This window comes from Lathamus discolor, chromosome 6 (genome assembly GCF_037157495.1).
Source record: "Lathamus discolor isolate bLatDis1 chromosome 6, bLatDis1.hap1, whole genome shotgun sequence".
Classification (NCBI taxonomy): Eukaryota; Metazoa; Chordata; class Aves; order Psittaciformes; family Psittacidae; genus Lathamus; species Lathamus discolor.
The window spans coordinates 36749767-36772437 of NC_088889.1; the positions used below are offsets into that span (position 1 = coordinate 36749767).

General features: G+C 45.0%; 1 protein-coding gene across 3 annotated transcripts in view; it reads right to left on the reverse strand.

Annotated features, from left to right (window-relative positions):
• Positions 1-22671, reverse strand: part of ADCK1 (aarF domain containing kinase 1) — a 79577-nt gene that overhangs the window by 23102 nt on the left and 33804 nt on the right. For all 3 annotated transcript variants that reach the window (XM_065685960.1, XM_065685961.1, XM_065685962.1), the window contains one exon: positions 1814-1972. In XM_065685960.1, the coding sequence (XP_065542032.1) occupies positions 1814-1972 (159 nt within the window). The remainder of the gene's footprint in view (positions 1-1813; positions 1973-22671) is intronic.

Consider the following 22671-nt stretch of genomic DNA (forward strand, 5'->3'; position numbering starts at 1 on the left):
CTATTTACCAACTCGACCATCAGCAGGGACAAACTTAACAAGTATTTGGCTTGTCCCTTTTCTGCCATGTGTCTAACATTGTCTTGAAGTAAGTATTGATATAAGAATAATGAAGTATCTCTCTCTGGATTTATCAGATGCTGTACTGATTCTTAAAGAGTCAGCACTGATACCATGAAATCTCAAGTGAATTTAGGAATTTTCCATCTAGCTTTTCCCATCCAGATTCCTTCCCTTCAGTCTCTAAATAAGACAATCTCCGTCAATATTTAAATTAGCCTGTTACCTAGCTGCAATATCTGTCTGATTCTTAAAGGACCAGAACCTCAGTGCAGATAATCTGGCTTTCAGTGCAGCCTACACAAAAATAGTTCCACAGAAGGATATGATAATGCATATAAGCCAACACTTCACAAGTGGTTCTTTAAAAAATAAGGCTGCATGTGTCAAGCTGTGAACTACTTTCCTATAGCTGTGTGTACACAACAGATCTTGAGGATGACAAAATAGACTCTGTCTATTTGAGGAAGGACAACACTAAATTGCCAAAAGGAAATACACTGGTTTAGTTTCAAGTTTCCCAGGAGGTTTAGTCTGAAACCAGAAAAGACAAGAATCACTCTAAAATCATTTGTTTAAATGTCTCTTACCAGTATAACCAGCAATCACAATAACATACCACTGCTGGTGGTGGGGGGGGGAGGTATTTTTCTATTATACACACTGTTAAAAGGGCAAATGTCCCAACAGGGATTTAGGTCTTGGCTCATTCCTACATCATATTCTCACTGCCCTGGTTTCAAAGTCTTTCATTACCTGCCCATCCTTCTTCCCTGACTGCTTAGCTTCTCCCATCCTGTTCTGGGCAGGAATGAAGGATGCCGTAAGCCCCTTGAGATCTGCTGTGCTCTGATTCACAAAAGCAAATTCATTGGCCAAGCCACTGCAGTCAGTCCTGGAGAGGACCAGAATCAAATCCAAATCCTCAGCTGGACCCAGAACTAGTTTAAACAGCTCTCTGCTCTCAAACCAGCATTGAAAAAGAAATATCACATCTTACTGGTATATCTTTATTGAGCCCCCAAAATTTCACTACAAATTCAGAATAAATATTCAGCTGCAATGTGATGTGCTCCAGCTGGAACCATCTGTGCTGCTTTGCAGACTAGCCACAATTGCTCAAAGCTGGGTGTTTTAGATGTCTAAAGAAGCTTTAGCTGTGTGCTTCTCCAAGAGTGTGCTAGCAGGATCTTTGATAAGATCTTTGATTCCTGATCTTCTGTGATGGTGAATTGTGTGTCACTGCATCAACTGTACCCTCTAAACTCTTACCAGCCCCCTTCAGCCCCCCTCTTGAAGCCACAATGGAATTTAACTGAAAAACACATGCTAATCATGTAGAATGATTTTTCCTTGGCCACACAGCACTGAGTGCAAGGGGAAATGAGGCCAGTTTAATCAACTGCTTAACAGTCTGTCTTCACAGGCTGAAGACAGACTTCAGGACTCACTCTCTAGCTCTTAAATCTCATATGGACTTACTTTCACGTCATTTATGTTTACCTGTTTTCTTTCTGCCCTCCTTCACTCTTACCCTTTTCCTCAGTCTTTCCATCCACACAATCACCCGCACTGCAGTCCTCACCACTTTCTGTATTATTCCCATAAGGCAACATTTATCTCTGTGGAGGTTTCAAAGCTACACGATGGTGGTATTATACCTGCTTAAACCACGACACAGTGTGAATGTGGCTCCAACACGTTCCGATGGCAACTGCTCTGTAAATCAAAGCCAACAGGTAGTTAGTTTTACCTCTATGAGCAAAATGTCCTTGGAGCTCTGAGCTTGGACCTTTGGGTGCTGGATTTTCACTGCCACCGTTCTCCCATCCTGCAGCACTGCCTTGTGCACCTGGGCTAGCGATGCAGCTCCCAAGGGAGTGTACTCAAAACTCACGAAGAGCTCTTTTATCTGCCAGAAGAAGAGAAAGAAGCATTAGCTTGGGGTGCCAGAGACTATCCTAAAGAAAGCCCAGCCCACAGGACAGAGATAGCATGTGCCAAAGCTGGACAGGCTCAGCCCTTTCATCCTTTCCTTGTTCCCTGGCTGAGCGTTGTTACTGCTTGGACTCTCAGTGAAGCCTGCCAAGCACAGAAGTGCCCTGGAGATACTCTGCTCATGGAAACCTGTGGTAGAGCCCCAGCATCACATTTCATCTAGGACATGGAGTGTCCCGGCAGCATGTGAGGGATCCCTCCAGACTCCTGAAAATGGGCTGGAGCAATTACGGTCAGGATCCTTGGTCCCTACTGGGTGGAAAAGCCAACAGCTTTCCCTTTTCATGTATTTCATTTGCAGATATTTATATGCCACCCACTATCACCCTGAAACCTGACTGCATATTCCCATGCACTACAGCAGTGTCACCTAGCTTACCTGGTGAGAGCCAGGATGACCAGGAGCAGTGGTAAGGGCTGGATCCAGGGCAGGGGGACAAAAATTAGAGTTTGTGCTTCTTATGACTTGTCCTGAAAACATGTTTCATGTGACGGACTTTCTCATACCCCCAGTAAAAGTAACCAGTGCTCTCTGCTCACAAGAAGTACCAGGTGGGGTCAGCAAAGCACTTTATGGGCAGGAAAGGAAATTATTGGCAGCTCTGGTCATGCAACTCAGGACTAGACTATAAGGAGAGTTGCAGATGAACAAGCAGATTTACCAGGGGAATCCAAAACCTAAACAGACACGGGTGAGACAATGGGAGATGGGCAAAGGCCCATCTGTCCTGCATAATACAGAACCTTGCTACAGACCCTCAGCACAGCACCGGGCAGCCAGGACCCTGAAAACACTATTACTATGGTCACTAGAGATGCCATTCTGCACTGTTAAATTAGCTTGGAGGGAGTGCCAACATGTGGCTTCAAGCACAGAGCTGGTTCATGTAATGCTAGTTGAGGGTTTCTGTCCTGCTCTGTAGAGCAAGGTGCAGAGAAGGCTCTGAGGTAGCCAAGAAGTCGGCAAAGGGAACCTATCCCACACTTCCCACAGGCTGGACTGATTTTTGGGTGAGCGGTTGAGAAGCCTGTAATTTATGCAGTAACAAAAAAGAAAGAATGTCAGTGCATTTTTATAACCTGCTTTTTAAAAGGTAATTAAAGATGGGAGCTGCAGCGAGCTAGTAATTAAATATGAATAAAGACCTTCTAAGCAAAGTCTTCATGCAAAGCATTAACTGAATATTCTTTTTGCTGACAAGGAAATAAAACACTATACAAGGAGCAGCCTGTTCCCTTCTGCAGCTGCCAGGGAATGAGCCCCCTCCCACACCACCCTACCCCTTCTCTTTCAACCCCTTCCACAGAAAACTATTGCTAGCAACAAACTGGAGCATTTGCAGCAATTAGATTCCAATAGAGAGTCAGCTGCCTCCAGTAATTCACTAGGAAGGTGCATTCTATTTATTTATTTAATTCCCTTTGGTCCTGGCAGCAAAATCAATTAAGTAAAACAACTGCATTTAAAAACAACTAGTTATGTGTTTTTTAATTACAGCAGGTCCATAATTCAAACCTACTGACATTCATGCCTCTAGAGAAAATAGGTTTTTCTTTCTTCCCCTCTGCCCTTTCTTTTCCCTCACACTTCTGGATTTTTTAGATCCTCATTTCAGATTAGCATAAAGAAAAAATCACCTAGGATGACAGACAGCTGTGGGGACACATGTTCAAGACACAGGGACCTTCACCTTTAGATGAAGTTTTTCTATCGGCTGGAAAGAGGATCTCTTAAACAGAAGAGACTTAAGGTGGCCAGGACCATGTTGGGCTAAGAGATCCCATAAGGAAGAAAAAAAATGCAAAGAACTTACCACATGAGGTCAAGCTGCAGCTTTCTTCAACTCTCTTACTACCCTACATACTCATATTGAAGGATTGTACCCTTTACAGAACAGCAACCAATATTACTAGTTTAAACTGTCGTAAGGGTGGTAACATCCTTCAAAGGTTAAAGCACAGAACTGGGAGCTCACTGGCCTGAATCCAGTAAGGTACATTCATAGTAAGACGACATACACATTAAAAAAAATTCCACCTGCTCTCTATTTCAAAAGCTTTTAATTGCCTACACTGTCAATCCAACCATTTTCACCAGTACTGAATGCATACAGGGAAAAAAAAAAAAAAGCTTCACATATTCCCTCTGGCAGGAATCATATATACAATACTTTTGCGTGACAAAGTTTTCTAAAGAAACATCATTTGAAGAAAGCTGTCTCTAGAAGTTCTTTTGGGCAGAAGGATTTCATTTAAAAACTTGTTATTTAGGACATGAAAACCAGGTTAGCTATCATGTTCGTCAGAGCCACCCCATAGCCCTGCTGCAGTTAAGGGGAAATCTGTGTACATCCACAGGCTGCAGGCGAGGGCAGCAAGGAGAGGGACTGCAACAGGGCCAGAGAACTGATGGATCCTCCAGGAGCAGAAGGGTAGAGCTTGCACATGGGGGAGGGAGCAGATCACCAGGCCATTACATGAGCAGGTGTGAGGATGAGATAAAGCAGCAGCACAATTATGCTTGGCTCCAGGACCCCCCACTTAGCAAATCACCCTCATTCATTATGAAACTGCTTTTGCAGCTTGCTGGAGGCAGCTAGTGCCTCGGATGCTGGCTGTGTTTCCCTGACACAGAAAAAGCAAGCAAGAAGCTCTGTGACATGGAAGCAGAGAAGAGGCGAGCCAGGCTCCATACTGCCTGCTGGAGAGCAGGGTCCTTCCCAAGGGAAGGTGGCTGCATCAATTTCATGCAGGCAGGGAGTTCTTGGAGCAGGCTGCAGGCTCTTACTGCTCACAAGCACCCAGCTATTAAGCACCCTTAAGAAAAACTCTAACCATCATTTCCAGGATGTGTAATTAGCAAAGGTCTGGGACAGTCTCAGTCACACCTGACATGGTACTTAAGGAACTCTCAAGATTCTTTCAGGCCACAGCTGGTCTCCAGGGGCCTTATCAAACTGGCTATTACCATCTGTAATCCTGGCAGGAGATGAAACAACCATAGTTCCCAGTCAGATTTAATAAAGGTTTAAAAGAGAGAAAAGGACCTTTAGGGCTGCTCTTCCAAAGAAGCAGGACAGCCAGCTGCTGGTTTACAGCTGTACAGGTGAGCAGCGTCCCTGCACACACTGGTTTCCCTCACTAGCCTTCTGTACAGCCAGCTCCCCACCAGCCACATGCTTGACCAGCAAGTGAATGTGTCACTGTATTGCACTGGCTGGAAATACAGCCCTGACTGTCTAGTTCTAAAGAAAGAAGCTCATTTAATTTTAAATACGCAAAATCTTTTCATGATTGTTGGTATTAGTATTCACACCTCAGGGAGCTGACAAAAAAGCTCTTACAGGATCTATCTACTTAAGACACTTCTTAGGATATATTTGTGCTGAGGTTGCACCTAGAGACCATCATTAAGCCCAGAGTACCATTGTATGAGATGCATAGCCATGGCGGGCCCTGCACAAACTCACTTTCCAGGAGTCCCTTGTTGTCACCTACAGGCCTCCTCATATGGTGAAGTGCCTTCCCAAAGCACACGCTGCTCTGCCTGAGGTCTGTGGCACACACCAGCTGATGCTGCAACGCTGAGCATCAGAAAGCCTCGGTATTTATGTGAACCCTGTTCTTAAACACTTAGGAAGTTACTGGAAGTCAATTGGATTTAAACTTCTGAATCCTGAGCCCTTTCTAAAAGTATTACCATACACAACCTGCCCAGCATGTTCTGAGAAGTCTTTGACAGAGATGGGATTTAACCCAGATATCCCAAGTTCCAGTCTGATGTCTTAATCTCCAAACCTTAAATGTTAAGTGTGCATGTCTTGCTAGCTAATTTCTTTTGAAATATACTGTCTTTTAATCCCAACCTTTTTATATCCATGTGCTGCAGCAAATTATCAAATATTACCACCTGCTTTCAACCTGCCCACTCCACAGAGAGGTATATTTCCCTTCCCTTGCCAGAAAGGCCGCTAACAAGGTATGCTGGAGCAGAACCCTCAGTCTTGGAGCCCCTTCCTGGCTCAGCACTTCATAACAACATCCTGAGTGGGATGTGGTGACTCTGCTCTGCCATAGCGACCACAGCAGATGAACACTGGCCATGTGTTAGCAGTCCATTCAGGACAAATTTCAGGTGCAGTGGGATGCAGGATCACTAACAGAAGGGGTCTCAGCAGCCCAGCCCTGTTTAGCTGGCAGGTTGAACCCTTTCCAGTACAGTGTTCCGGACCCCTGTTATGTGATGTAGCCAGAATAAGGCCACTAAAGGGTCTAAGTAAGAAGATTTTGCATTACAAGTCCCACCCAGGGGGTTTCCAGCAGAGTCCAGGATAGTTTTGAAAATTCTGGTTTTCCACAACCACTTACAAAAAACCTTTCCTCTGCCAGAGCTGAGCCACTCCAGCACAGGTAGAGTCAGTGAGACGACTTTCAAATGCTCAGCATTTCCCAGGGGAAGAGAGTCCTTCACCAAAGCATTTCTAAACTGCCTTCAAATATTTCCCAGGACTTCAAAGGAGACTTCCGCCTGGAAAGACAGACAATGGGAAGGGAACATCACAGAGCTCTATGAAATCACTTCTGCCATAGACAACAGGATTGGGAATGCTTGTTCACTCCATAGAAGTACTCAGGAGCAGCAAATTGTCAGTTAGAACACAAGATTACCAGATGGCAGAATTAGAAAAAGCAAAAAGAAGTCTTTTTTTCCCCACCAATTATACTGTGGAACTCATTGCCACAGGATGTTACGAATACCAGAATTCTAGGTGGGCAGATAAGTCAATGAAGAAAATCCATCACAAGTTATTAAACACCAAGGTACAATCTCAGGCCCAGGAAATCTCTATAACCTTCAGCTTACTGAAAGCTGGAAAATCATACCAAGTAAAGCTTAACTGTATGCCTGTCATGCTTTTATAGCCTTTGCCTCTTAGCCAGTATTGGTTACAGCTGGAGGCAGTGGTGGACTTCAGCTTTTGATCTAATCTTCAGAAGCTCTTCCCACCAGAGTGACCAGCCTCAAAAGTTACTTTTATCAGAAAGTTACTGATCGGACCTGTAAGTTTCTGAGAGTGCAAAGGGTATGGGTGAACCACAGCTGGCCCAGTCTCTGGTAACAGCGCATCTTCATGAAACCTCTCTCATGTAACTTTCAGACAATAAAGTTGCTTCTGTTAACAAAAGTATAGAGATATGCCAGAATGGAGTGCAAATATGCGCACATCAGGGGACTGCCAATCTGGCACATCTGGGGAGCATGCAGCAGGAGCTGACACCGTCTCAGACTAAGGACCTCTACAGAGACTTCACTGTGCTCCACAGCTTCACCTATCACAGATGTTCAAAACAATTCACAAAAAGGGGCCCAATAGGGATGACGCTATTCTCTTATCACCAAAAAGCAATGCAAACCAAAACATTCAAAACCTCAGCCACAATTTCACAGATCTCTTCTTCTGATCACAGCATAGTGTAATTGCTCCCAAGTCTTGCATTTTGTATTTGAGATAGCAGTCTATGAGATGACTTCCTGCTAAAGAAGGAGCTGACTAGGCAGCACAGAATTAAGCTGAACTTCTTGCCTCCAGGATACTCATCGAAGGCCATGACACAACAGAGCTCCATTAACAACAGTATTGTGTTGTGATGGCCAGGAACAGCTGACAATCTCCTAGCATTTTGTTGCCATGAAGCAGTACAGGAAGATGCATATGGGGAAGCTGGTATAAATCCATTCAAGACAAAGGGAATCATAGAGTTGGGAGAAAGGTCCCTCGCAGAAGCTGACAGCAAGAAAGTGACTGAGGTAGGTAAATTTTGCACATCTCCTTGTGCTGCGATTCTCCAGGCTGGAATTGCTTTAATGAGGTGACTCAGTTAATCTGTTTTTTCCATTCCTGACGGAGACAGCACTGAACTGGATCATGGATCCATGGATGGCAATTTGCTAAGGCAAGCTCAGTCTGCAGGAGCTTTCTGAGATTTACACAGGTATCATGCTGTCTGCAGCCTCCCAGCCGTGACAGTGTGGGGCACTGTTAAAATGGGAAAAGAGTAGGTTTCCATGGGAAGCTTTGGGGGCTGCAGCTGTGAGCTTAACACTGTGTACTACAATGTCCCCCCTATTTCATGTGACAGAACAGCTGAAAAGTTACTCAGTTCTATGTCTGAGACAGCACTTCTAAGGCTTGTGGCTCTCAGAAATTTTGGAATTCACGGCACTGACACCAGGGCCCTATTGCTTTCAAAAGTCTGAATGCCCTTCCTGGACTAGGTTTAAGGGTTGCAAACTTCACCCTAGGCTGGTCACCTTTTCAAGGACATACACATGGCTGTCCTCACTGGTTCCTGCAAGTCCGCAAGACCAGAGTTCTAGGCATGAGAAAAATGTTACCTTGGAGTAAAGCAACCCACTCGGACAGGGAATGAGGGTTTTTTCCATTGTCCCAGCCTTTCTATCCCCTCTATGAAAACAAAATGTCACAGTGTTTCTCTGAGAATTATTAAGACAGCAAAAACTGAAAGATTAGATTTATCGCAGCAGACAGTGGATTATGAAGAATAATTCATCAAACGTCAGAACAAGCAGCCCACAATTTATAGGCGGCTTTGTTGAGTCAGTGAAATCTGATTGGACTTCTCTCCACCTAATGAATGCCAAGCTTAATTGATGGTTCCTAAATGCATCTGTCAAGAACAGGTATTTATTAACTCAATATTTTTAATAATATTGTAGATACATACAGAATAGTAGTTTTATTCTGAGTGGATTCCCTGGTGCTCATATTATACATACATGAAAGTGTGCCCCTATATAGAGGCATACCCTGCATCCAAATGAATACAGGTAAAAGGTGTCAGTGTATTCTGATGCACTGAAACAATTACATGTGGCTTATTACACAAAATCCCTGCATCTTTCAGTGCATGGGATGGCAAAGCATTGTGGTCCATTTCAAGGGCAGATGTGCATTAAGGTGCCTGCCTAGAATTTTAAAGAGCTCTTCCTGATATCCCCTGTGATGCTGGGCCACACCATGTCACAAAGCTCATGCACGGATAAGAAGAATCAGGGCTGTCCAGCCAGCTATAAATCTGGGCTTATCTAATTTCTCAGGATCAAATTTGTAACTTTAATATCTTTTTAAAAACCTATCTGTACAGTACATGTACAGCAGTTATTATACACACAGCCACAGACATGTAACTTCATCTGCCAATGGTATATACATTTGCTCCTGGCATGCTGATCACTGCTAACCTGATTAATCACTGCTAACGTTGCACTGCAATAGCACAAAATGAGGGCTGTCCATCAGCCTTTCTTCTCAGAAAAAGCTGTGAGCCAGCTGGGATATGAAGTTCATCTTTTCCTGTTATTTCTACCTGCTACCACTTTGGTACGCAGCAGCCCACTACTAGCAATACCACAGAGAATCTTGTCTGTGATCCTGCCAACAGCACTTCCCAGTCACAAAGCCATCAGTGTTACAGAAAATGAACTCTGCTAAAGGAAGTGTCCTTGATCCCATCATCTGGAGACCAAAGCTGGCTGACTCATTCACTACCAGATACCTAGGATACTGGCTATTCCCTGTTCTGCTAACCTACCTTCTTCTTTCTCCAGTCTCTTCTGGCTAGAAAAACACTGAGAAAGCCTACATAAAGCCACCCTTGCTTTCATCTCATCCATCCACTGAGCTGTACTGCAACATATCAGTCTACTTAGAATCACAGAATCATAGAATAGTTAGGGTTGGAAAGGACCTCAAGATCATCTAGTTCCAACCCCCTGCCATGGGCAGGGACACCTCACACTAAACCATCCCACACAAGGCTTCATCCAACCTGGCCTTGAACACCGCCAGGGATGGAGCACTCACAACCTCCCTGGGCAACCCATTCCAGTGTCTCACCACCCTAACAGGAAAGAATTTCCTCCTTATATCCAATTTAAACTTCCCCTGTTTAAGTTTTAACCCGTTACCCCTTGTCCTGTCACTACAGTCCCTGACAAAGAGTCCCTCCCCAGCATCCCTATAGGCCGCCTTCAGATACTGGAAGGCTGCTATGAGGTCGCCACGCAGCCTTCTCTTCTCCAGGCTCAACAGCCCCAACTTCCTCAGCCTGTCTTCATACAGGAGGTGCTCCAGTCCCCTGATCATCCTCGTGGCCCTCCTCTGGACTTGTTCCAGCAGTTCCATGTCCTTTTTATGTTGAGGACACCAGAACTGCACACAATACTCCAGGTGAGGTCTCACAAGAGCAGAGTAGAGGGGCAGGATCACCTCCTTCGACCTGCTGGTCACGCTCCTTTTGATGCAGCCCAGGATACGGTTGGCTTTCTGGGCTGTGAGCGCACACTGCCGGCTCATGTTCATTTTCTCATCGACCAGCACCCCCAAGTCCTCTGCAGGGCCGCTCTGAATCTCTTCTTTGCCCAGTCTGTAGCTGTGCCTGGGATTGCTTCCACCCAGGTGTAGGACCCTGCACTTGTCGTGGTTGAACTTCATAAGGTTGGCATCAGCCCACCTCACAAGCGTGTCAAGGTCCCTCTGGATGGCATCCCTTCCCTCCAGCATATCAACCGGACCACACAGCTTGGTGTCATTGGCAAACTTGCTGAGGGCGCACTCAATCCCACTGTCCATGTCAGCGACGAAGATGTTGAACAAGACCGGCCCCAACACCGATCCCTGAGGGACACCACTCGTTACCGGTCTCCAGCCGGACATCGAGCCATTGACCACAATTCTTTGTGTGCGGCCGTCCAGCCAGTTCTTTATCCACCGAGTGGTCCATCCATCAAATTGGTATCTCTCCAATTTAGAGAGAAGGATGTCTTTGGGACAGTGTCAAACGCTTTGCACAAGTACTTGCTATAATAGCTTTAATTGTTAGAGTCATACTTTGAGAAAAAGCATCTTTTATCCCATCCCTGATGACTCCTACTATTTAATAATATGTGCTCAGACACACACATGGTAGCTTCATTTATTTTCCTAAGTCAGATTCTTAAGACAAGGCAGAACTGTCTCAGAGTATCACTCATCCTGGATCGAAACCAATCTCAGTGGTGACAGCTACAACAGGCAGTAACAGCAAGGAGCAGACACAGATGATGTAGATCTCCCAAGATCCTACCGGTGAAGTGGACCTCATCTCCTTTCTTGCTGAATGGTGAGCCACTTACTCATGGCTCTCACAAGCAAACAATATTCAGTCCAATAAAAGCAAGGATTGTCTGTCATATCCAGACTAGAACCTAAGTGGCTTAGGAACATCCCCTGACTGGCACAAGGAGATATATGTTTTTCAACAGTTAAGCTATTGGGTGTCCTACCACCTTCCAGAGACACGGGATACTAAGATTAACAGACTAGCTCAGAACTCGGAGTTGATGCTTTCAGCAGTTGGAGTTCTACGGGTTTTCTACTAGCATCACCACAGCCTCTTCCATGATTAGCTTCATTTAGCCGTTCTTTGTCCAGGTGCTGGTTTCACAAAGCACTCTAAAAGCAGAGACTACACAATCAGACTTCTGACGTAAGGCAGACATCAAGGTGGGTAGTCGGAAAGCAGAGTCCACGTATTAACTACAGGGCTAGCTCATCTTCAATAGCACAAGCACGTATAGCAAACCAGAGAGAAGAAACAGCAAAGCTGGGATGAATCAGAACAAGTGTCTGACCCCTTCACCAGTGTGAACATTACTCCTGGTGGAAGCACTCCATTTCAGACAATGCAGATAGCTTTTCTTCCACTTGCCTGTAATTCCACACTCAGAATTAAATTCCAGGAAATTCTTTATTTCCAAAATGCCCATTACCAAAGAAAGTATTTTGCTGTTGGAAGTTGCATCATAATTTTACACTACACATCCAGTTCACTTCTCTATAAAGAAGCTCGAAGAACCTTGCACCACAGAAATCAATTATTTCCTCAGGATCCACCAAGTGACAATAAAGTCCCTTAACGCTGCACAAAGATATGGCTTACTCAGCATCCCACTTCTTTTCACCTCAGAATAAACATCTTGTACAGCTAGTCACCTTCCCACTATCCTAACCACTTCCACAATCCAGTCTGTCTGTGACTGGCCTTCAACAGCAGCCAGTGTTTCCTGATCCAGAGAGTCAAGCCAGAGTCCACCAGAAACTATGCTTGTTTCGAGAGAGAAAGTGGAAAAAGATAAGCTTTCAAAGTGCACACTAAAGAGTGTCACTATGCACTCTATTTTGCATGATATAATCATTCATAGTCTATGCAAAATGCACGGACCAAAGCAGAGCAAAGCTGAGGTACGCATATGTATATATATTTCTGTTCACTTCCATTCTATCATGCTGAAAAAGAAAGTAGTGACTTGCGAGCTATTTATTCCTTTCAAACAGTGCAGGCTATGAGGTAGATGCTCCAACCTGCCCCATGTTCCCTGCCCTCCCCTTGCATATACAAATGCTTTCCTTCCTCTTAATTTGCTCTTTCATCTTGAGCTGTCTCCCACTTGAACAATGCTCATTAAATCCACTCTTTTCGGAGAAATATTACTTCACTTGCATCTCTCCTGTCTGTGAGGATGGAGCCACACTTGTCAATCGTTCAGACAGACTGGAATCACAACCCTCAAGAGCATACAGACTGCTGCAAAGACAGAACCATCAGGTCACAGAACTGCCCAGGTTGGAAGTGAACATCAAAAGATCATCTGGTCCAACATTTCATGGGAAAGGGAGCCTGGGTGATATTATCGCATCTTGAAAACCTCCAGTGATGTGGACTCTACCCCATCCCTTGGGAGGTTGTTCCCATGATTGATAGTAATCAATGTTAAAAATTACTTTCTTATATCAAGAGCAAACCTCTCCTAAAATGACACAGGGATGGGGCCAGCTGGCGCATTAAGCAAGAAGGTAAAATTTAAGGAAGCATCCAAACCCAAAAGCAAACAGATTTCTGAGACTTTTTTGACTCCAGGCATAAACACATCCCTACCATCACTGGCTGAAGTCTGAGTAGGAAAGGGTCAACAGACCCACAACAAACAGGCTCCACTTTAGTCACAGACAAGCAGAGGGAGTCTCTGTTGAGGACTGCAGAGATGCCCCAAGGGCCCTGTCAGCAGTAAGCCTGCACAACAGCAGCAGTCCAGTGAGAAATAACCAGCTGCCAGAGCCTGAGAATATATAGGGACCCTCGGGAACACACATCACCTGTGCCTCATCTCAAATGCCTCTGATTCAGCTTCGAAAGCTGGGGGGTTTTGACAAGTGTATGAGAGAAGGGGTTGGGAGAGAAATGTCTGTGGGCACATTTATGCGACTATAGAGAGAGTGGTGAGGGGATGCCTGCGGGTATATGTTTGGAAGAGGCGGGCTACAACTATCTGGTTGGCAAGCAAATGTGTGAAAGGGCTTACACAGAGTTAAGGAGGAGGCATGGGGCAGTGCATTTGTGTGCACAGCTTGTGTAGGGAATGCTAGGCAAAATCCTCCCTCCACAGAGAGGCAAGTGAAGAACAGGGTCAGGACATGGGTTTGTGTGTACAAAGGCAGGCTGTGTAGAGGGAGCATAGGGCTATGTTGCAGGATACATATCTGGTAGCACAGCACTGAATATATGTGAGCATATGCTATACTGACAGGCCCTTCTACTCCAGCACCTAAAATGGAGGGAGAGGGGCATACTCCCATGAGTACTATGTGAAATGCTTTGATGTCCCTCCTCAGAAAGGGATGAGGGAAAAGTGTTTCTAGGCCTGGGACAAAGAGTGGGAATGACAGAATGAGCATTGCACAATCCAATAGCCTGTCATCAGGGTGGAGAGAGGCACAGTACAATTAAAGCATGCAGAGCACAAAGCCAGATTCTGCCCAGTTATGTCCCTTACTCAGGCTTAGGTCATAATTATATAAAGTTTCATTGAAGCACAGCATTGCCTCAGAGTAATAGGGCAGGGAAGCGGCAGTGAGGATCTGAGGTGGACATGGAAGTACATGCAGCCTGGAATATGCGGGCAGCTCTGTCTGAATTGAATTTGTATCAGGAAAGGGATATAATGAGGTCAGTATGTTAGAAGAAAGATGCTAAAAAGGTAGTAAAATCCTGCTGAAGATGTAAAGCTCATAAGCCAGTTACTGGTACTGACTATACCTTGATGGGATACTGAAACACCAGCACACCTGGCAGGTCAGTCAATGCAAGCAGCACAGTTGGATGCAGAGACTGAAGAAAAGTTGAGGTAGAACAGCTGACAAAGAAATCTGGATGGGACCCTGGAGCTTGTATCCTTTACAGCCTACTCTCAGAAAAAACATACAGAGATCCAGAAAAGTCATTTAAGACTGACTGCATGACAAATTAAATCCACAACCAACTCTGCCAACAGCACCACTGGCACCATGCTGGGAAAGGGGTTCCATGCATCCCCTAATCACCAGTCATACAAACCCTGGAGCTCAGAGCGCTCTGCACTAGTCCAGAGAGGAAAGCCCTATGCTAAGCCACTGACATAATTTCCTGCTTCCTTCTTGTCGATCTTTCCTCTGAATATCAACATCTCCTTTCTTTTCCTGCCCATATTTCCCACAGTTTTCATGACTCTGCTCTGATCCATCTCCTCCTTCTACAGCTGATTTATTATCTGTTTCTTCTTCCTCTTCCTTCCATGTTTTTTCCCTTGCCCCCACATCTTGTTGAGCTGCCAGGTCCCTTGTTCAGGGATGTAACTCAGCTGATTTACTCTCCTTAAAGCAGTGTCTGCTCTCATGTAAATCACACTCCAAACCCAGCCTGTGAAATGGGCTTGTTCACTAAACTCTATGAATAGGAAAGTAGGCACAGCTGGCCTATTCATAATCAACATAAAAAATAGATTAGCACTTTACAGATTAAACATTATCGTTTCAACAGTTAACATAAATCAGCTACGCTTACAGGCCTAGCATTGCTGCTGTCACTGCAGAGTGACAAGCATTGCAAAGAGAAGGGCTACCAGTCTGGGGTGCAGTGGAAAAGTTCATTTGTCTTCCACCTCAGATGCAAGTTCTCCTCTGACACCCCCAGGGTGTACTACTAGAAGCTGTTACAAGGAGAAAAGTGAGCTAAGGAAACAAAGGTAGGGGGTTAATTTTGATTAATTCACATGCATTTCTGAGCAATCCAGCAACTCACTGTTTTAGAGGCAGAATTCAATTGCCCTACTTCCTTCCCTAGGAAGCTCCGCTCAAAAACATATGAAGCAACAGAGCCAGGCTCTGGAATGAGAACAGGACAGAGCCTCTAAAGGCTGACTGGTATCTAGCTTTGTTTCCTGTAGTTCAAAATCATTGGGTTCCTGTGGATGAGGGTAAAGCAGGTTTTTTGGTTCTACCTATTGTAGCAGGTGCACCCATCTCAAAAAACACCTCTTCATAACCTGGGGAGCCACCTCACCAAAGGGCCAATGAGTGTGATTCATTCCAGACATGCCCTGTAGAGAGTAGCCTAGAGAGTGCTACTGGTCAGGCTCCTCCTTCACTGGGTACAGGACACTAAGACACTGGAAATGGTCAACCCAACACACTGTCACCAGCATGCTATGGTTCTGTAGGCAACGGAGAGACAAGGCCCACAGAACCAGTACAGTCCATACCCTTGCCTTCCTTTCTGCTTGCTCACTAAGAACCACTCAGCGTCTCACACGTTTAGCTTGGAGCAGCCAACCTGTAACTCCCGAGCTGGTCTTCATGATTGCAAGAAACAGACAAAGGCCTTTGACAGAATACCCCATTAAGAACCAGCCTCGCAGATCTTTCAAGCAAAAATTTAAAATTAAAAAGAAAGAAAAACAGAAAGAAAAAGAAAGGAAAAGAATAAGAGGGGTTACAGCCCAATGGACACAGGACAGCCTGGAACAGGAGGCGGGGGCTTAGAGGTTTTTCTTGGCAGCCAGGGCAAAGATTCTAGCAGTTCACATAGTACAAGGCAGCAAAAGTTATATGGAAAGACTTCTTCAGTATAATGCCTCTTAACAGGCCCTGGTAATTTTAATTGCTCTACCCTCCTTCCAGCCTCTCTTGATAAATGGGAATAACACTTAATAGACCTGAACCAATCAGTTACGTGCAATAAGGAGTTTGGCAAAATTAGCTTTGTTCTCCACTTACAACTGGTATCACCTCAGTTTCATTCATTATCTGAAATGAGCCACCTAATGTATATTTTCTACTAATAATTCCAGATTTGGAAGGGTTGGTGCTGAACAGCCTCTTCCAAGAATGTGCCAATTTGAGATGGAGTGGTTATGTGAGCACTGTAACACAGAAACTCATGGGTTTGCTTCAGCTGAGCTCTCCTGGCATAAGCAATAGGTCATGTGAGTTTATTGCTTCAGTTGTTACAGATAGCTTCACAGGTTTGGCTCTGAGTGATGCACCCTGCAAAAGAAAGCACTGCAAAGCTTACAGAAAATAAGTGCAAAATGTGCTTAATGTTCACAAACATAACTTGATTTCCAAAGAGAACATGAAAAAACTTCCTCTCTTTCAGACTTGCCTGCCTACTAGGGACTGAGACACTTTGCTAATGGTAGAAACATCTTTGAGACCCCTTACATCCCAATTTTTGCTTCAATTCTCAAAATGCAAAAGCATGTTAAAAGTGAGGCCTCCCATGAGGAAATTTCCAGTGTTCTCAGTCATAGCAGCTTTTTTACAGGGAGGAAAACCTCTGGCCAGGGTTGAAATGCAGCTCAGCATCCTTCCATGGAATCAGGAGCGGTCTCCCAGACAGATCCCAGAAGTGCCATAAAACAGAGCTTATTAGATCACTGCACATCTTAAAACACTCATAAAAATGCTGTGTGTCTATTCTGTGCATTAGGAAAATGCAAATATGTCAAGGTCAGGCCCCAGAACTCCTTGTTTCATCTTATGTCATTTGTTTCATCTACAAATAACCTATTGCCAAAAGTCACCAGACTCATTGCATCATGTTTTCATGCTCCTGATGGGTCAAGAGCCAAATAACTGGGCAGATGTAAAATTATGAAAGAAAACAGGAGATGTTAACCAGGCGGAATCAAGTGGGATATTAAAAGATCAGTGAACAGGCAGATGACAGGATTCCCTACTCCCTCAGAGAAAAATCAGGCATTCTAAACTCAGCTTGGGTCTAGATTAGAGCACCAAGTAAGAATATTTCTGACTGTATCAGCAGCAGGCTTTGAAAGAGAAGCCAGTCTCTCCACATGGCAGCTCAGTGCTTCTGCCCCTGCTGTGCCATAAATGCAGAGATTGCTGAGCAAATGAGACACACACCATGTCTGGAAAAAATAAAGCCTCCATATGCAAGAAGGCCACATAAGGACTATTATCCCAATTACAGATAGTATTTCCAGTGATTGTCTGGAACTGGAAGGGTTACCCATGTGCTGAGAGATGGTTTCTGCCGATGGCTAAAGCACTGCTGTGCAGCACATCTACCACCTCCACAGGACACGGACACTGAACACAGCCCAACACAGCTGTGGTATGCACTGCCAGCCAAGATCTATTTGTATCAGAGCAACACTTCAAGTGTCATCAAAACTCTGAGAAAACCATGCTGAGGAGAGCTTACCATCTGCACACAAGACACTACAGCCAATGAATTCCACGCAGGTATGTCATACATTAGCCCCAGGCACCGAAAATATTCTTTAAATTAAAAGAAAAAAATGACACTAAGCATGCAGATCAGAGCCACTCCTTACCAGGCCATTCCCTGTTGCATTTTCTGATCTCCAATCTTGCACTTCCTTGCAGAATTCCCTCCAAATCATACAGAATCATACCCAGATTCTGTAATCATACAGAAACCCACTTGTATTATAAACCTTATTAGAGTGAAGGAAGTCAAAGGAGATTATTTTCTAGTATCTCCACAAAACCTTCCTTGTCTTAGGCAGAGGGGCTTAAAGCACACAGGAAGAGGCTGCCATGAGCAGGACTCAGGCAGATCTTCTCTGAGGACCTCTGAGCAGAGAAAGAAAACACGGAAGGAGAAGAACCGTGTTCCAAAGCTCCCCTGGCAATAAGGACACCAGGGTGTCCTTGGTGTGACACTAAGGCTCAGTAACACTGGAGCTTGCAAACGGAGCAAGCAGGGACCCAAGGAACAGAGCAAGGTGGGCTACCTGAGCCATGTGAAGCTCCCTGTTTGGTTTTCCTGTCTGCCCTTAGCAAAGGAGCAGTGGCTCTGGGCAGCTGCTGTGCACACGAAAGCTTGGTGTACACCGAGATCTGAGAGTGACTGGGGCCTCTTACCAGAGACAGGGCAGGGAGAGTGCAGCAGAGGCTGCAGCAGCAGCAGGACCTGCAGAGGCAGCTGCTCCTGCCTTTCAGTTGAGTAATGCGGGCCCATTTGTTCTGGGTGACATTAATGCTATTCGCCATCCATCTCAGACTCTTTAAATTACCTTTTTATGGCCCAAATCCTTTTCATAATTGATAAAAATCTCTTTTTTATATCCTGAGTTATTGAAAAAAATGTGAAGTTTTTTTATTCCTCATTATAGTTTTAATCCAAATGTGGTTTTCATTGACGGCTGCTTGGAAGCCTGTCAGGGCCTACTGAGAGACTCAAAGGGGTGGATGAAGGGCCAAATCCTCCTGTTCCACTTCCCTGCCCCTCAGATTGTCAAGAGTAATGGCTACCACTGCCCAGCATCCACTCTGGTGGGTAATGGTGGGTAGGTATGAAAAGATTTCCTGTGATATATATAATACCCATAGCATGCAGAAGAGGCTCTTGCTGACCCAAATCTGGTCTCCTGCCTGCTAGTGATGTGTGCAAGGGCCAGCTTCACAGAGCACCCCAGCACAGAGATGCTGGGGTGAGGTACTTAAGGACAGATTCATAAGCTATGGGAGACCTGGGTGTTCAGTCATTCAGCATCAGTCCCACAACCCCAAGCAACCATGAGTTTGCACTGACTGTGCCACACAGCAGGACTTTTGAGAACATGCAGGCACAAGAAGGAAGCAGGCAAGTGTCCTGGCATCCCGGATGGGTTAGACAACAGTGTCGGCATGGGAAGAGGCTTTCTGGGGCTATATCAGGATCTGCAGCATCATGATCTGAAGACCTTGTGATCTAGCAGGGTAAATGCATCTTCTCTAGGGCAACATACAGAACCAACTACAGAATCATAGAATCATAGTTAGATTTGGAAAGGACCTTAAGATCACCAAGTTCCAATCCCGCTGGCTCGTGTTCAGTTTCTCATCGACCAGCACCCCCAAGTCCTTCTCTGCAGGGCCGCTCTGAATCTCTTCTTTGCCCAGTCTGTAGCTGTGCCTGGGATTGCTCTGACGCAGGTGTAGGACCTTGCACTTGTCATGGTTAAACTCCATAAGATTGGCATCAGCCCACCTCACAAGCGTGTCGAGGTCCCTCTGGATGGCATCCCTTCCCTCCAGCATATCAACCGGACCACACAGCTTGGTGTCATCGGCAAACTTGCTGAGGGTGCACTCAATCCCACTGTCCATGTCACCGACAAAGATGTTGAACAAGACCGGTATCAACACCAATCCCTGAGGGACACCACTCGTTACTGGTCTCCAGCTGGACATAGAGCCACTGACCACAACTCTTTGCGTGCAGCCATCCATCCAGTTCTTTATCCACTGAGTGGTCCACCTATCAAATTGACGTCTCTCCAATTTAGAGACAAGGATGTCATCTGGGACAGTGTCAAACGCTTTGCACAAGTCCAGGTAGATGACGTCAACTGCTCTACCCCTGTCCATCAGTTCCGTAGCCCCCTCATAGAAGGCCACCAAATTGGTCAGGCAGGATTTCCCCTTAGTGAAGCCATACTGGCTGTCACCAAGCACCTTGTTGTTTTTCATGCGAGAAAAAAAAAGAAAAAGAAAGTGGCTCATATTCCCTTGGGAACAACTTAGATGCTGTAGGACATGGAGTGTAATACACAACAGCTTATTGAAGGCCTGGCTGCTCTCCCACAGGGCTGAACACTGTTTCAATAGTTTTGCAAATCAGAAGTAAGCATATGTCTCACCAGAGCTTAAAATGTTAATCAACAGTTCCAGAAGGAAGGGAATCAGTCCATCTTTCTCCCAGTCACTGGCACAGCAAAAGCTGCCATGAGAATGTGCACAGAAATAGGAGTAAATAAAGGAGTCTCTTCCATTCCCTCCGTCTTTTCTCATATTCCAACAGTTCCAGGGCAGAGAAGTCTCTTGCTGTGGGAGGATTAGCACCTTGCTGTGCCCTCATTTTAAATCTTTCCCATGGCAGGTTCACATGGGCATACATTTTTTGTCCCTCCCTGTCAAATGGCCATGTGGCATTGCTGCACACCATTGCAGTGACCATGCTCCCAGGCGTGCCTGGGTACATTTCAGCAGTGGATGAGTAACATTTGTGTGCACAACCTAGAAAACACCCTGGGAGTCTTGCGAGCAATTTAAACTGAGGAACAAAGAGCAGTACCTTTCTTAGCCACAGTTTTGCTGCAGGGACAATGACTTCTCAGATGAGAAATACCCGTTTCTTACTGTGCAGCACTGGTGCCATGCCAGATACAACAGCAAGAATCAAGGAGAGCAAAGTCCCTTAACCTAAAGCTAAGTTCCCAAAACATCACTGTGAAAATGCATCCTGCTTCACAAACCCAGCAGAGGAGGTTCCTCCACCACATGTGCTTTGCTTACAAACCACAGTCAAACTGTTGACATATCCTGCCCTGCTCAATCAGCAAGCTCCATTACTGTATGGCTGCAGGAGGTTTCTTACAAACGGCAAAATAGTCCTTGAACAACAGGTAAAAGCTACAATTAACTGTGGATGAAAACTATAGTCTCCTTGGAGGTGCTGCCTAATCAAGCAATTAGAAACTACTTCCCATTACCTGCATTCCCACAAAGCAGAGCTAGGCTGACATCCTTCCAAATGACTCTTTACAGCTATTTAAGCCCTTTATACAATTTGGCTTCAGCGGAGACAAGACTTGACCTTTGGGCTCTCCCCAGCCTCTTCTTCCACATTTGAACAAAGCAAGCCCTAGAACCAACACATTCACGCACACAGTGTGCTCTTCCAGTGGAGCCTGTTTTGCCTCTCAGCCTTCCTGGGGCACAGCAAACTCAACAGAACACACCGCTTCGTTTTCATTTTCCACACTTGATACATTTTCACTTTCAGAACCTCATTCAAGCAAGGAAGATGAAAACAGAGGTAGGAGAGACTCTCATTCATATAACATCAGCCATTCTTATGCACATAGCTTTTCACAGCTGCTCCAAGGAATATATTCAGAAAAAGTCCAACCCGTGGTATCTCAACCATCTCCCCAAAAGACTATGATCTTGCTGGCGATCATTTCCAGGAGTCATTGTAAAGATTTCTTTGACCAGCCTCTCCCATGGCTACTACTTGTATTGCCCTGAGAATCCCCCCACTTCAGCTTCTTATATACAACACTCAAGACAATGATTATCTCACACCATCACTTAGCCAAACCACTATGGCATAGATTAGAAAGACAGCATCTACTCACTACTGATTATTTTTATCGAAATGATTTCTAACAGGTACACAGATTCTCCCTAGACTTAAAACGGGGTTTGACCAGACAACTCAATGATCAGTATATATAATGTTTCTCCTTCTCTGTCAGATCAGCACATATGCCATTTGCCCTTAAATCAGCCCATATGGCTCCCTGTCTCCAGTCACGATGCTAGCTTAGGATGGGAGATCCTCCATCAGCAGGGTGTCACATAAGTCTGTGTGGTGACAACAGGGCCATGTTGAACTGCTGTAAACCTACCCCACAAGCCCCCTGTCTTTGCTGAAAGATCAGCCCCACTGGCATGGTCTGCATTTACACCAGTTTTGACACAACACCACTCTATTTGTCAAACGTCCGAGCCTCTGATAAGGTTGTCAGGAGTAGGTCACATCAGAAGACAGACTATTTCTAACTGATTGAAGATACAACGCTTCTATACACAAAATTGGCTTTTTTTGATCTTCATACTCTTTTGAAAGCTCTTGCCCAGTTCCTCAGCTTGTCACATTCCTCCCTAGGTATCTCTGTATTTCCAGTTGCTATTTCTATTTGAGACCAGTGGGGTTAAGCCTACGTTCTCTCATTTTCTCTTCTACTTGAATTCAACTGCAAGTTTCAAGGTGTGATGCTGGCCCCAAGGGGGAAGGTGTCAGGATCCTTGTCTGCAGTCTCCTCTGCCCTAACACTCCACCTTGACTTTCTGCCATCTATATTTCAGCTAAGTATATTATATTTAAAATGTACTGAGGATGTAGTTACACTGGAATTAAATTTATTCCTGAAGTAAGCCTATTAAATTCTCTGAGCTCCAGCAAAGACAATGCTGGTGCATTACATTCCCCAGATCCTTTGTTTTTAAATACCTTGATTTGGTAACTAATGGACATGGGCATTTACCTCAGCTTTTAATATTGCCCAGTTTCACCAGCTCCTTTATTTCTATGTCATTCTCTTAATTTCTCTCTTTTATCATTGCTCTCTCTCTCATTAGCATTTCCTCTCTACTCTTTTCTTCCCATTTCTACCTCTTTTTTTTCCTCCTTCTTTCT